The sequence below is a fragment of the Thalassophryne amazonica genome, chromosome 3 (assembly GCF_902500255.1).
Source record: "Thalassophryne amazonica chromosome 3, fThaAma1.1, whole genome shotgun sequence".
NCBI lineage: Eukaryota > Metazoa > Chordata > Actinopteri > Batrachoidiformes > Batrachoididae > Thalassophryne > Thalassophryne amazonica.
The window spans coordinates 126640683-126654404 of record NC_047105.1 but is presented as its reverse complement, the minus strand read 5'-3'; the positions used below and the strand labels follow the sequence as shown (position 1 = coordinate 126654404).

At 41.0% G+C, this 13722-nt stretch overlaps 1 protein-coding gene across 1 annotated transcript; it reads right to left on the bottom strand.

Annotated features, from left to right (window-relative positions):
• Nucleotides 1-6901: 6901 nt before the first annotated feature.
• Nucleotides 6902-10085, bottom strand: LOC117507560 (zinc finger protein 251-like). The gene is made up of 2 exons (XM_034167423.1): nucleotides 7905-10085; nucleotides 6902-7820 (listed from the first exon to the last, which is right to left on the bottom strand). The coding sequence occupies exons 1-2, from the start codon at nucleotides 8723-8725 to the stop codon at nucleotides 7391-7393; spliced, it is 1251 nt and encodes a 416-aa protein (XP_034023314.1). The 5' UTR covers nucleotides 8726-10085; the 3' UTR covers nucleotides 6902-7390.
• Between the last annotated feature and the right edge of the window lie 3637 nt (nucleotides 10086-13722).

Sequence of the window (13722 nt, the reverse complement as noted above, 5' to 3'; positions counted from 1 at the left end):
GCCTTCTCTGTGCCCGAGCTCATTTGAAATGGACAGATGCAAAGTGGAAAAGTGTGCTGTGGTCTGATGAGTCCACATTTCAAATTGTTTTTGGATATCATGGATGTTGTGTCCTTCTGACAAAAGAGGAAAAAGGCCATCCATATTGTTACCAGTGCAAAGTTCAAAAGCCAGCATCTGTGATGGTATTGGGGTGTGTTAGTGCCCATGGCATGGGCAACTTACACATCTGCGATGGAATCATCAATGCTGAAAGGTACATCCAGGTTTTGGAGCAACACATGCTGCCATCCAAGCAACGTCTTTTTCAACATCCCTGCTTTTTTCAGCAAGACAATGTAAAGCCACATTCTGCACGTGTTACAACAGCGTGGCTTCATAGTAAAAGAGTGTGGGTACTAGGCTGGTCTGCCTGCAGTCCAGACCTGTCGCCCACTGAAAATGTGTGGCGCATTATGAAGGGCAAAATACAACAACGGAGACCTGAGACTGTTGAACAACTGAAGTCGTGCATCAAGCAAAAATGGGAAAGAATTCCACCTACAAAGCTTCAACAGTTAGTGTCCTCAGTTCTCAAACACTGAGTGTTGTTAGAAGGAAAGGTGATGTAACACAGTGGTAAACATACCACTGTCCCAGCTTTTTTGAAACGTGTTGCAGTCATCCATTCCAAAATGAGCAAATATTTGCACAAAAACAATAAAGTTTATCAGTTTGAACATTAAATATCTTGTCTTTGTGGTGTATTCAATTGAATATAGGTTGAAGAGCATTTGCAAATCGTATTCTGTTTTTATGTACATGTTACACAACGTCCCAGCTTCATTGGAATTTGGGTTGTAAGTTGTGGTGGGGGGAGACGGCTTATGAAGAAAAACATGAAGAAATACCCTCAGATAATTCCTGGTCACCCAAGTGTCCACAAGGTGCAGTTATCAGCAATTAAGGAAACGTCACCATCTTGAAGAGAGCCCTCAGATACAATGCCACCAATGTTTAGGGAGCAACTATAGGCCCCGAGTCTGGGGCTCATTGGATTCTATTATAAAGAAATCCAACAGAAATTCGAAAGAAAAACCAAAAACGTGTTTGGATATTCGGTGTTGCAGTAGTCAAGGTGTGAGATGGTCTGTGTCAGGAGTCCTGCTGCATGCTGGGATACTTTGATTCTGTGTTAATGTTGAAATTTTAAATCTTGCGTAAAATATGGAGGTTTTTTGGGGGGTATAAATTCAACCTTTTTTTCTCTCTTTTCACTTTTTGATTGACTTTGAGGATCATGGTTGTTTTTTGTTTTGTTTGTTTATTTGTTTTTCTTCTTCTAAACATTAACAGTTCATCCTTGTGGAAATATGAAATTATAAATTTTAGGAAAAAAAATGGTCTTCTTTGAGGGGAAATTCATTCAAAATGGTTTTTTTTCTCCCTTCATTTTTGATGGCTTTTGATTCAGATTGGTTTGTTTGATTCATTTAAACACTGTTCACAATTCTTCCTCAATATTTATTTTTGTCCTAAATACTGTTGGTAAAACAATAAAATTGACCCAAAATGCTTCTTTACTCCCAGTTTCTGATCAATTCTAATTCCAACAGTTTTGTTTGTTTCTGTTCATCATTGTAGAATTTTGAAATTTGAATTTGGGGGAAAATATGAACTTTTGGTCATGAAACCCATGAAATTCATCCAAAGTTGGGTGTATTCCAGAATTGCATGAGAGGAAAAAAAAAAATCAACAAAACAAGATGGCATTCAAGAAAATTTTCACACAGTCATTAAAGTTTTGGATGAGAACCTCAACTTCCAGCAAAAATATTTCCAGTCAGTTTCTGTCCCCTGATACCGTTGACACACTCAGGGCTCGAAATAGTACGTGCATGTGCTAGTTTGTGCACGTATTATTCGAGCGGTGCACGTAATTTTATACTGCACTGGTGCAAGTAACTTCATCCAGGTTTTATCAACTATAAGCACCAGTAAAATTAACCAATAAAGGAATAAATAAGGAAAAAACAATTTCCAGTGTGTTGTCTTCGTCTTCCTTGTGTTTTATGACACACACGGAGCGAGTTGCTGTGCTCTATTTGTTGTGTTCGCGCGAGCACATGTAACCAAAGACAAGAAAAAAAAAACTGGCTGGCTGGGGTTTCTCCCTCTCTCCCCCTCAAACTCTGTCATCGTGTTATAAACCAGTTGCCATTTGTTTTATTATACAGCTGTGTAGTTAATAAAATTATCTTCACGGTTGATTAGCTGGCTGCGGTTCCTTTACGGAACCCGGGAGAGGTCACTTAGTGATTTTTTTTTTTTCTGGCCATGTTAATTTCTGTGCACGTTTTCTTTTAATTGAGCCCACGAATTAATAAAACGTGCGCACGCTTTCCTGGCCGTGATAATTCGTGCGCACGTTTTTCTTTAATTGAGCCCTCCAATGACTAAAACGTGCACACGTTTTCCTTTCGTTAAAAATGAACTCCATAATATGACGTAAATTGTCATCCTCACGACGGGGAGACGCTTCGCCCTCAGCATCCTTTTTAATGTGGTTAAACTCCAGATGATGCCATGCTGGGTAGCTGGAGTTCTCTGTATGTCCTTGTGCACCCAAACCATGATGATACACCCTGACCAGATCCATTTCTAATGGGGAAATGTATTACACTGTATCCTGGTTATGTGTCGACGTGCGCACAATATAATAAAATGAGCGCGCAATATCATAACACGTGTGCACATTCTCTCCACATGCAAAACATTTTGCAATGACACTTCCAGGGCTCCGTAGTTCCTCGCTCTCTCTCCCCTGAAACGCTGTCATAATTGTGTTATAAACCAGTCACCATTTGTTTTATTATACTATATCTGTGTAGTTAATAAATAAAATAATCTTCACGGATGATTTGTTCGTGCGCGGACGTAAAAAAAAAAAACTGCTGCTGCTGCTCTCCCCTCAAACTCTCCCCAGAGAGGAAGAGTCCGACACATCAGAGGAGGAGTTTTAAGGTTGATATAAGACTGACTTTTGGTTATGTAAGTAATTTTTTTTTGTTAGTAGCACCAGTGCAAGTAGGTAAAAAAATGTATTTCGACCCCTGCACACTGCTGTCAAAATTTCAGCTGGAACTTAAGGTTTTATTCAAAAGTCTATTTACACAATAGTGTAAATGACTTAAAAAATTACATACATATTTTGGGTGTGTCATCATCCTAACCTGGATAGTGCGGGGAAATAGTTGGGAGAATAAACCCGCGTGAGCTCTGGTTATTAACTACTGTACCTGTAAGGTCAGAGGTCGCTGGTGGAGGTGGAACAAGGAGTGTCTTAAAGGTGAACATTTTTCCTGAATCAACGGCGTTTTCTGATTATTTTCAACAAACAAACGTTGGTGATATTTAAATTTCTACTGGGGTTATTTACAAACCAATAGTCAAGCCCCTGTCACACATAGCAAGAATGTGCAGGAACCAGGCCGACACGGCAAATATTGCCGTAATCAAGACACAGTCAGGAGAAAAAGAGGCATGGTCAGCAGTGTCAGAATGCATCCAGATGGCATCCAAAGTGCATGTAGACAACAGTTAAGATGACACAGGCTGCTGTCAGACGTCCATAAAAGGAGCTGAAGACTGCCCGATGTCCAAATGTCTGGATGGCAAACACAGGACTGGAGTGGGAGCGAGCGCTGTGTTTCTCCCTTTGCACAGTACCTGCTGGTACTGAACACCACAGTACAACCAACGTATGTAACGTACATGCACACCATGTGAAACACTTCTGGACCGTTGTTTACGGTGGCCAACAAGGGCTTGCAGTGCATTTGGCAGCTGCAGTGTTTGTCCCTTGTTGGCCACCGTAGAAACACAGCAGTGAGACCTCCACCGCAACCCAACAGACACAGGGTTGCAATGACGGAGCAGTCAGCCGGACAAATCTCCTTCAAGTCAACGTAATTCATATTTCACTGCCACATTTCAGTCAGGAACATCAAGTCTAAGGTCTCCTTAGTGATGAGATCTTTAAGAATAAATTATTTGTTTGTGATGGAGCGAGTGTTGAGCAGCGTGAGCTGGATCAGTGATGACTGGTCGATGCACTTAACAGCTGACCACAGCAGCACTTTGAATTAAACAGCTGTGCCACCTGATCACCCGCCGTGCTGGGCGAGGATTCTCAAGTAGAACAATCATTGGTGACATGACGTCGCTCCCATCAGCTGGTGGGAAGTAAACGGTGCAAAAGAAAGGTCGGCTCTCCTGAGTGTTCCTCGTGTGAAAGCAGCTCTGGTGCCTCATAACTGTCTGATCACGAGGCTTTTCCACTCCAACTAGAAGAAATAACAAATGTTGCCTTCCTGATGTTGTCTGACATCTGTTTCTGTCAGATCACACTGAGCCGGCTGGTCCATGCAGACGTTCAGCTCCACAAGAACAGAGTTTTCCATCAGGACATTAAGATGGAAACTGTCCTGATTGAAGAACTCTGAGAACCACGAGCACGAGTCAGTGACTTTGGTTGTTGCTGCCTGACAGTCGACGGTTCTTACAAAGAGTCTGATTCTTTTGCTCTCCATGTTTGATGATCTCTGGATTCATATCTGTCAGATTTAAGTCCTCCTTCTCTGCTGTTTGTCTCTGTCCGTCTTTCTGTGTGCTGTTGTCTGTTGTAGGAACTCTGCAGTTTGTTCCTCCAGACTTCATCCTCCTCTGGAAATGTGAAGCAACTCCGACCACCATCTGGTAGCTTTTGGTGCTGCTGTTCAACATCCAGCTCCTCAGCACTGAAGAGGAGGACACAGAGGTGTCCATGAGAGGGAGACTGAAAAAGAGAAGCCAGGATGAGGACCTTTTCCACTTCACAGAAAAGGAGCTGGACAGGCTGCTGGAGTGATAGCAGGGAAACCCCGGCCTGTATGACAACAGGTGCTGCAACTTTCTGGACAGGAAGAAGAAGCTGAGACTGAGGGAGGCCACAGCCGCCAAGATCAGCAGAAGCTGCACCTCGTTTGGACTAAAGTGTCCCTCATAAATACTGTCCTCATTCAATAGTTAGGACTTGGTGTTACAATCCCTGAAGTTTCAACACTCTTCCCAGGTAACAAAAAAAAAGTTCCAGAATGTTACCGGAACATAACCAGAAATGTTCCCTGAACGTTACAGAAAATGTGGCAGAATGTTCCCATGGATGGTTTTGTTGACATCCTCCCAATACTAAATACATTATGGGAACATTACGAGAAACATTACGATAACCCTAGGAGAACGTGATAGGTATGTCCTTGCAAGGTTATGGATGTTCCTGTGTGGATGCTCTTGAACCTTATTGTAGCGTTGCATTGAAAGTTGGGGCCAACCTTTATGTAACCTTGAGGAAATATCAGTGTGGAACTACATTGATGATGGAACTCCTACATCATGTTACAAATAGATTTTTCTTCCTCGTGTGGTATAAACAATCCAGTGTCAGTAGCCGAGCCATGTGCACAAAGAGGTTACCAATTGATAAAGTCCAAGGCCACTACGTGAAAGCTGGTACAACCCCTGGCAATAATTATGGAATCACCGGCCTCGGAGGATGTTCATTCAGTTGTTTAATTTTGTAGAAAAAAAGCAGATCACAGACATGACACAAAACTAAAGTCATTTCAGATGGCAACTTTCTGGCTTTAAGAAACACTATAAGAAATCAGGAAAAATAATTGTGGCAGTCAGTAACAGTTACTTTTTTAGACCAAGCAGAGGGAAAAAAATATGGACTCACTCAATTCTGAGAAATAAATTATGGACTCACCCTGTAAATTTTCATCCCCAAAACTAACACCTGCATCAAATCAGATCTGCTCGTTAGTCTGCATCTAAGGGTGATTCTTTAACTACGGGCACTATTGGCCTTGTAAATGTAATTTCCACCACACCATTGGCTTACAATATAAAGCGCCTTGGGGCAACTGTTTGTTGTGATTTGGCGCTATATACATGTGCTCTGATGTCACTGTTTATCTCCATAGAAACTACCCAAACAATCTTTCATACAAACTGTTTAGGGACATTATAGTGTTGTGGTGGAAATTACGGCAATAGTGTGGGACAACTACATTTTGTTTAAAAAAAAAAATCACAACAGTTGTATGACATTAAATACCCCAATTATGTTTTGATTAATTTACTGATATTTTATTCAGATATTTTAAAACAGAAAAAAATGTTTCTTTACCATTCATTTTTATCATTGAAGATCAAAAGTCTGGGTGTGGGACAAGACACAAAACGGCAATATTTGCATATAATGATGCTGAAAAAAGGTGAAAAAGTCATCAGACTACTAGAACAAATTTCTTAACACACTTTCATTGTAAAGATAACTATAAAAGTGAAATTTCCCCTTTTTTTTCTGTTTTTCATACAATATGATCAAAGGACATAATAAGTGCCCGTAGTCTAAGAATCACCCCTAAAAAGGAGTGATCACACCTTGGAGAGCTGTTGCTCCAAGTGGACTGACATGAATCATTGAATCATGGCTCCAACACGAGAGATGTCAACTGAAACAAAGGAGAGGATTATCAAACTCTTAAAAGAGGGTAAATCATCATGCAATGTTGCAAAAGATGTTGGTTGTTCACAGTCAGCTGTGTCTAAACTCTGGACCAAATACAAACAACATGGGAAGGTTGTTAAAGGCAAACATACTGGTAGACCAAGGAAGACATCAAAGCGTCAAGACAGAAAACGTAAAGCAATATGTCTCAAAAATCGAAAATGCACAACAAAACAAATGAGGAACGAATGGGAGGAAACTGGAGTCAACGTCTGTGAACGAACTGTAAGAAACCGCCTAAAGGAAATGGGATTTACATACAGAAAAGCTAAACAAAAGCCATCATTAACACCTAAACAGAAAAAAACAAGGTTACAATGGGCTAAGGAAAAGCAATCGTGGACTGTGGATGACTGGATGAAAGTCATATTCATTTCATGCCTCTCTGGCGCTGGTGTGAAGGCTGCTTCAATCACGCCATTCAGCCATGGTACAACATGGCCGATGATTTCGTGCAGCTCCTCAGCCTCAGCACAATATGTCCGAGCTGCAGCACGGTATGTCTGAGCTGCGTTTGACACGCTGTGAGAATGCAGCGAACATGATAAGATGGCAGTGCGACCTCATCTTGCCACCGTTTGAATGGGTTTCCACCATGAGTGGCACGTGTATGTGGACTTCATGTACAGTGCATGAATGTTTGTGGCAACTGCTGTAGGAGGCGTTTGAGGCAGCTGCGAATTTTAACGACTGGCAGACGATTCCTCATGTGCCATTCGGCTTCATACGTGTTAAGTGTGAAGGGGCATAAAGCAAAGCAGTGAAAGATCTTTTTCTTTTCCTCAATGGACCAATTTAAATTGTTGTTTCATTTGTTTCTTTTGGCTCCTTGATGCTGTTGTTGTCGGGTCCAGGATCAGATCTATGCTGATATGGTGGATTATCTAGCTGAGTGCTACCACAGGAGAGATGTCTCCCTGCAGCACTGAGAGAAGTTGCGCCATTGTGCTCCTCACACGCACTCATATCGAGATCTCTCCCGGCAAACCCCTTCACAGTGGGACCAAGGACACTTGAGGCTTGTGTCCAGTCATGTTCTGTATGAATTTTCATGTGTCTGATCAGGCCGCCCATTAGTCTAAATCTTTGACCACATTCCGAACACCAAAACTGTTTATGTCCTGTATGAATTCTGATGTGTCCATCCAGGTGGCTCTTTTGTCCAAATCTACGACCACATTCAGAACAGCCAAATGGTTTTTGTCCTGTATGAATTATCATGTGTCTGTTCAGAGTACACTTTTGTCCAAATCTTTGACCACATTCAGAACACATAAATTGTTCTTGTCCTGTATGAATAATCATGTGCCTGTCCAGAGTGCCCTTTCGTCCAAAACTTCGACCACATTCAGAACAGACAAACTGTTTTTGTCCTGTATGAATTATCATGTGTCTGTCCAGAGTGATCTTTTGTCCAAATCTTCGACCACATTCCGAACAGGCAAACTGTTTTTGTCCTTTATGAATTGCCCTGTTTTTATTCAGAGTGCCCTTTTGTTTTTGTCTTTTACTCTGATCAGAATAGCTAAATGGTTTTCCGCTTGCTTGCCTCCCTGTATGTTGCTCTATGATGCTCATGTAACCAGCTGCTTTTACAAATTTAGAGCAATGAAATGGTTTCGCAGCAAAGTTGCAATTGCTTGAACCAACACTATTGATATTTTTTTGACAGTTAAAATGTGACTGAAGTTCTTTGGTCTGTTTCCAGTCATAACTGTCATCAGTCTCAGTTCCAGAACTGTCTGAACTCCTGCCACTGCTATCTGGTTGTAAATGACTGTTTGGACCCGAGTTGCTGTCTGGTTGTTGTCCTCCATCGTCCTCTACATCAGCTTCTGCTGTCAGTGTTCTGTGTACAGATGAGCTGCTGGATACAGGCTCAGCCTCTGTGCTCTCATCACTTCGGCTCTGATGAAGCTGTGATGACTCTGGTTTTTCATCATTTTCAGTCTTCACAGGGACGGCAGTGAAACCAAACTTGGTGAGATCTGCCTCCTCCAGCTTCTGAAGCTGCTCTCCCTGTTGACTTATGCACAGTTTCTCTTCTTTAATATCCTCCTGGTCAACACTCAGATTCCTTTCCTGGTGTTCAGGGAGAGCTTCTTCTTTAATCACCAACAACGGTTGCATGCCTGCAAAGAAACAAATTAACAGTAAATGTTAAAACAGCACTGACTGAAATAAAGTATCAGAGTGGTGAGTTTGACCTGACAACAGTAAGTGCACTGATGGAACTGATGAAGTGGAAATAGACATCAGGATGGTTTGTTTTACATTTCACATATGTTAATTCAGCCTTTGTCTTCCAGAATTGACTATTGTAAAGGTTTTATTTCTGCATTGCCACATAGTATGTGGCAGAGTATGAGAGTTACATACAGAGTATGAGATGCCTACACATGGTCCTGAATACTGCTGCTAGAGTTTTGATGAAAACCAGGAGGTTTGATCACAGCCATTCTGGCTTCCTTTCACTGTCTCCATGCGACTCAAAGAGCAGATTTCACAGTTTTGTTGCTCACATATATAAGGCTTTAAATTGTCATTAACCCAGATTTCTTGCTGAACTTGTTCAGACTTATCTGCCTCCTAGTGTCCTTGGACGTAGACTTGCTTTGTGCCCCAAGCATGAAAAAGAACTCAGCAGGCTTCAGGGCCTTTTCTTGCTGTGCTCGTACCTTGTGGAACAGGCTGTCGTTGGCATTCGAAAGGCTACTTTAAGGCTATTCTTAAAACCTATTTATTTTCTGTTACCTATAATTAATTTTATGGTTTTTAATGTTCTTTTCATTATTGTTGCTTGTTGTACTTCAGTGTTTTGGGGTTTAAATTGTTTTTAATTTTGTGATATGGGGATCTTTGTTTAGGGCCCCTTCACACACAGTGCGAAGTTTGGTCGAAGTACGTACAAAGCAGGAACCGTATGCAAATTGAACAAAATTGTTCCAGTCTCCAATGCCTCGCACACCTATTGCCACAACCATTTGTGCACAGCACGTGCAGTCTTCATTTGCACCCTGTCGCACCGGAAATCCAGTCGAACGATGGGTAAAATGAGGTCGCACTGCCATCTCATCATGATCGCAGCATCTGCACGGCGTGTTGAATGCAGGTCGAACATATCGTGTGGCAGCCGAGAAGCCACACAAAGTCACCGAACATGTCAAACAGGGGGCGAAAGGTGCGATCGAGCCAGCCCTCACATCACCGGACAAATGACGTCAAATGGCGAATTAACGGCTGTACGACCCACTTTCGGCCGGAGTCAACCAATGTCGTGGCATGAAGCACGAACAGCCAACAGCATGCGCGGAGCGTATTGAAAATGTGGCAACATTCGCATAGTCAGCACAACAGTAGACATCGGCACCCCACACTTGAGGTGGCTGTGCGATTTATGACACAATGTCTAAGTCCACCGCGAGTGGCCCGTGTCTCTGCGAGCAACAGAAATGGGATGTGACTGTGCTGAAGCCCCCCCCGGGCACGTGACGTGGGAGTGAGCTCGACCCCCCCCCCCCGCGCACACATGGTGTGCGACTGTGGGGTGTGTACCCCCGCAACACATATGGCGACGAGGACGCTCCACACCTGGACACCTGTCACGTCAATGATGGAACAGCTGGCAACTGTATAACACCCAGTATGTGCTGCTGGGGGTGGAATAAAGCCGCTTTTCTACTCCAAAGCTCCAGCACTACTCGGCTCTACTCTACTCGGTTTGGTTCCAAGCGCGTGTTTTTCTACTACACCCCAACTTGGGCGGGGTCGGCTGCACGAAACCGCCGTGACGTCGTTTGTACGCAACACAAACACATTAACAATGGAGGACAGTGAGTTGATTTTTGCACAGGGCAGACATTCCTCAAAGTACTTCGGAAATGATTGGAAATGACCGAAGGGGCAGACATTCCTCAAAGCAGTCGCCATGTTGAAAAGTACTTCGGAAATGATCGGAAATGACCGAAGTGTGTCGGAAATGACCAAAGTGTGTCATGATCGGAAATGACCGAAGTGTGTCGGAAATGACCGAAGTAATCTGTTCTAATTTGTTTGAGTGTTTCAGGAATTTTGAACCATCTTCAACAAACTGAAAATATAGATATTTTATCCATCTCTTAATTTTGACATGAGTTTGGGATTGCAGGTGGATTTAAAGGGACTATAATCTACTATTTTAATAATAATGAATTAGTGACAGAAGGCAACTGACATTATTTGCACAGTGTTACAAACGTAAACTTCAATTTTTATTTTAATTAAAAAAAACTTCTGGGAAGCTACACTCATCAAAAATGATCATTTCTAAATGCGAAACAATTACCGTACCCACAGTCCACACCATTTCATTTTCAAAAATGTGAACCACGTCCACAACCTATTTTTTTAAAGGCGTTTTTTAAATTTAAGGAAGATTCTGTAGTAATTTTGATAATTGATCACAAAAGGTGATTGAGGTTTAAATAAAAACTGTATTTGTAGTAGATTCTTTTGATTTTTTTATTTCAAGTAAACAAAAAAACAAAATAAAATAATTTTTAGAAACAAATTATTTTATTTTTAAAGTAAATGGCATGCTTTTTAGCAGGATTTACTGATCACGTAAGAGGGTCACTTGGAGTGAAAGTATATGGAAACAAGAGACTGAACAACTTACTGTTACATGTACATGTAAGGGTGATTCTTTAACTACAGGCACTATTGGCCTTGTAAATGTAATTTCCACCACACCATTGGCTTACAATATAAAGCGCCTTGGGGCAACTGTTTGTTGTGATTTGGCGCTATATACATGTGCTCTGATGTCACTGTTTCTCTCCATAGAAACTACCCAAACAATCTTTCATACAAACTGTTTAAAGGGACATTACAGTGTTGTGGTGAAAATTACGGCAATAGTGTGGGACAACTACATTTTGTTTAAAAAAATCACAACAGTTGTATGACATTGAATACCCCAATTATGTTTTGATTATTTTGCTGATATTTTATTCAGAGATATTTTAAAACATTAGAAAAACGTTTCTTTACCATTCATTTTTATCACTGAAGATCAAAAGTCTGGGTGTGGGACAAGCACAAAACGGCAATATTTGCATATAATGATGCTGAAAAAAGGTGAAAAAGTCATCATAGACTACTAGAACAAATTTCTTAACACACTTTCATTGTAAAGATAACTATAAAAGTGTGAAATTTCCCCTTTTTTCTGTTTTTCATACAATATGATCAAAGGACATAATAAGTGCCCGTAGTCTAAGAATCACCCGTAAAGACAATTTTATTGACAAATAACATATAGACATAACAATTGACAAAGATTATCAATACATTTTGAGACAGCCCTGAGAAAAAGTATATTTTGTGCAAAATTTCAGGCAAGTTTGCGGGCCCGCGAATATTGATGCTCCATCAATAATTTCCATTTCCTTTATTTCAGTTAATATTTATCTTCAAAATCTATAATTAAGAGGGTAAAAACATAACAGGTAGTTTTTCAATCAACTTGTAACTTTGCTAGCCAATTTTTAGAAAAACATGTCATTTGACCTTGAAAACTAGGTCAAAAGGTTAAATGAGTGCACTTTTCAATGGGTCAAAATAAAGGCCACATACCACTCTGTAAGTATAACATATCCAAGTTACAAGTTAATACGCTTACAGATAACAATTAAGTGAAATTTTGAACTTAAGTGGACTGATTTTAACTGAGCTCCAAAAAGAAACTTCGTCCTGAGGAACAGACATGTCAAAAGAAATGTCGTCCTTTAAGGGTTAACCATAGATTGTAAATCCAGTATAAAATGTGACAATAGCATGCAACAGAGATCAGGATTTAAAATGAAGATTCTTATCTTTATCACAACAGCACAATAAAATAAAATCCAGTCTAAAATCACTATATGCAGTTTAGATTTATTTTGAAAATGGGTTGGATAATGACTGAAACAGTATTTTAGAATAATGGATTTAATTTTTTAGCCTCATGAAATGATTAACAAAATATGTTTTTCACACTGTCTGGCAAAATTATAAATTATCACAGTTGTTTTGTTCACGTTACAAAGAAAAAGCCATTTTCAAAATCAATAATCATTTTTCTGCTGTGGCCAAAAGATTAATCATACTTCAAATAAGTATACTATAGTTACTATTAGACCTCTGTTTTCAATGTCTTTGAGTAACTTATGCATAGTCTTTTTTTTCCGGAATCACTCCTTCAGCAGTGAAAGTCATGAAAGTCTTTTAAAGAGCCCTCATCTTTACATTACCACTAATATGTAATATTGGTTCCTTGTTTATGGATACCATTTGATTTGATTGCTTCTGCTGTCTGCAGCCTGGGAGTTCACATGGTCTCCCCTAGTAATAACATATAACATCACTGTAACTTCCAGGCTTCATTTTATAGCACTGGCATTATTAATTAGCCCGAGTGCGGGAAGGACACTGACACGATTCGGCACACTTCGGTCATTTCCGAAGTACCTTTCAACATGGCGACTGCTTTGAGGAACGTCTGCCCTGTGGCTAACCTCGAGTTGATTGTGTGTTTACTATTAGTTCTGTGGATTATTAAAAGAAGGCTACAGGCTTCGAGACGAAGAACTTTAGAAACGTACAGGAGAGTGTTTGAAGTCTTCCAACGATATGAAGAAGACGAGAGGATAAGAGCTGCCACGAGACGACGCATGAGGGTAAGTTTTTGTAGCTATCGCTAGCTTGCTACGGAGCTCATAAATAATAAGTCCAGTGTGCAATGTTGTAATGAGTGCAAGCTGTCACTATTAATTTCAAATTATGGCGGTCAAAATAAAGCATTAGTTCCGATTCTGTATTTGCGCCACCTTTGGCGCCTTTAGCCGGAGGCGCCCGGGGCGACATCGCGGGGGGGGCGGCACGACCGTGTGGGGAAAAAAAAAAAAACCGGGGTGGGGGGTTGTCCTGTTCGTGGTTTCAACGCGCTCAACTTTTGTTCAGAATCAGCTTCTTATCATTGGTAACGACGCAGCTTTCCCTCACTCATTCCCGCAGCTTCACAGTGCTTTAAACGGTCCACAGAGTTCAATAGCGACACAAAGCATGCAGCGAAACGAGACGAGTCATTGGATAAATGCTGGGCTTTG

Coding starts and splice junctions, on each gene's coding strand:
- LOC117507560 (XM_034167423.1), bottom strand. CDS start 8,725: ATGCAACCGTTGTTGGTGATTAAAGAAGAAGCTCTCCCTGAACACCAG. Junction 7,821..7,904: donor CGAAAGGGCACTCTGGACAG/GCACATGATTAT, acceptor TACTCTGAACAG/ACACATGATAATTCATACAG.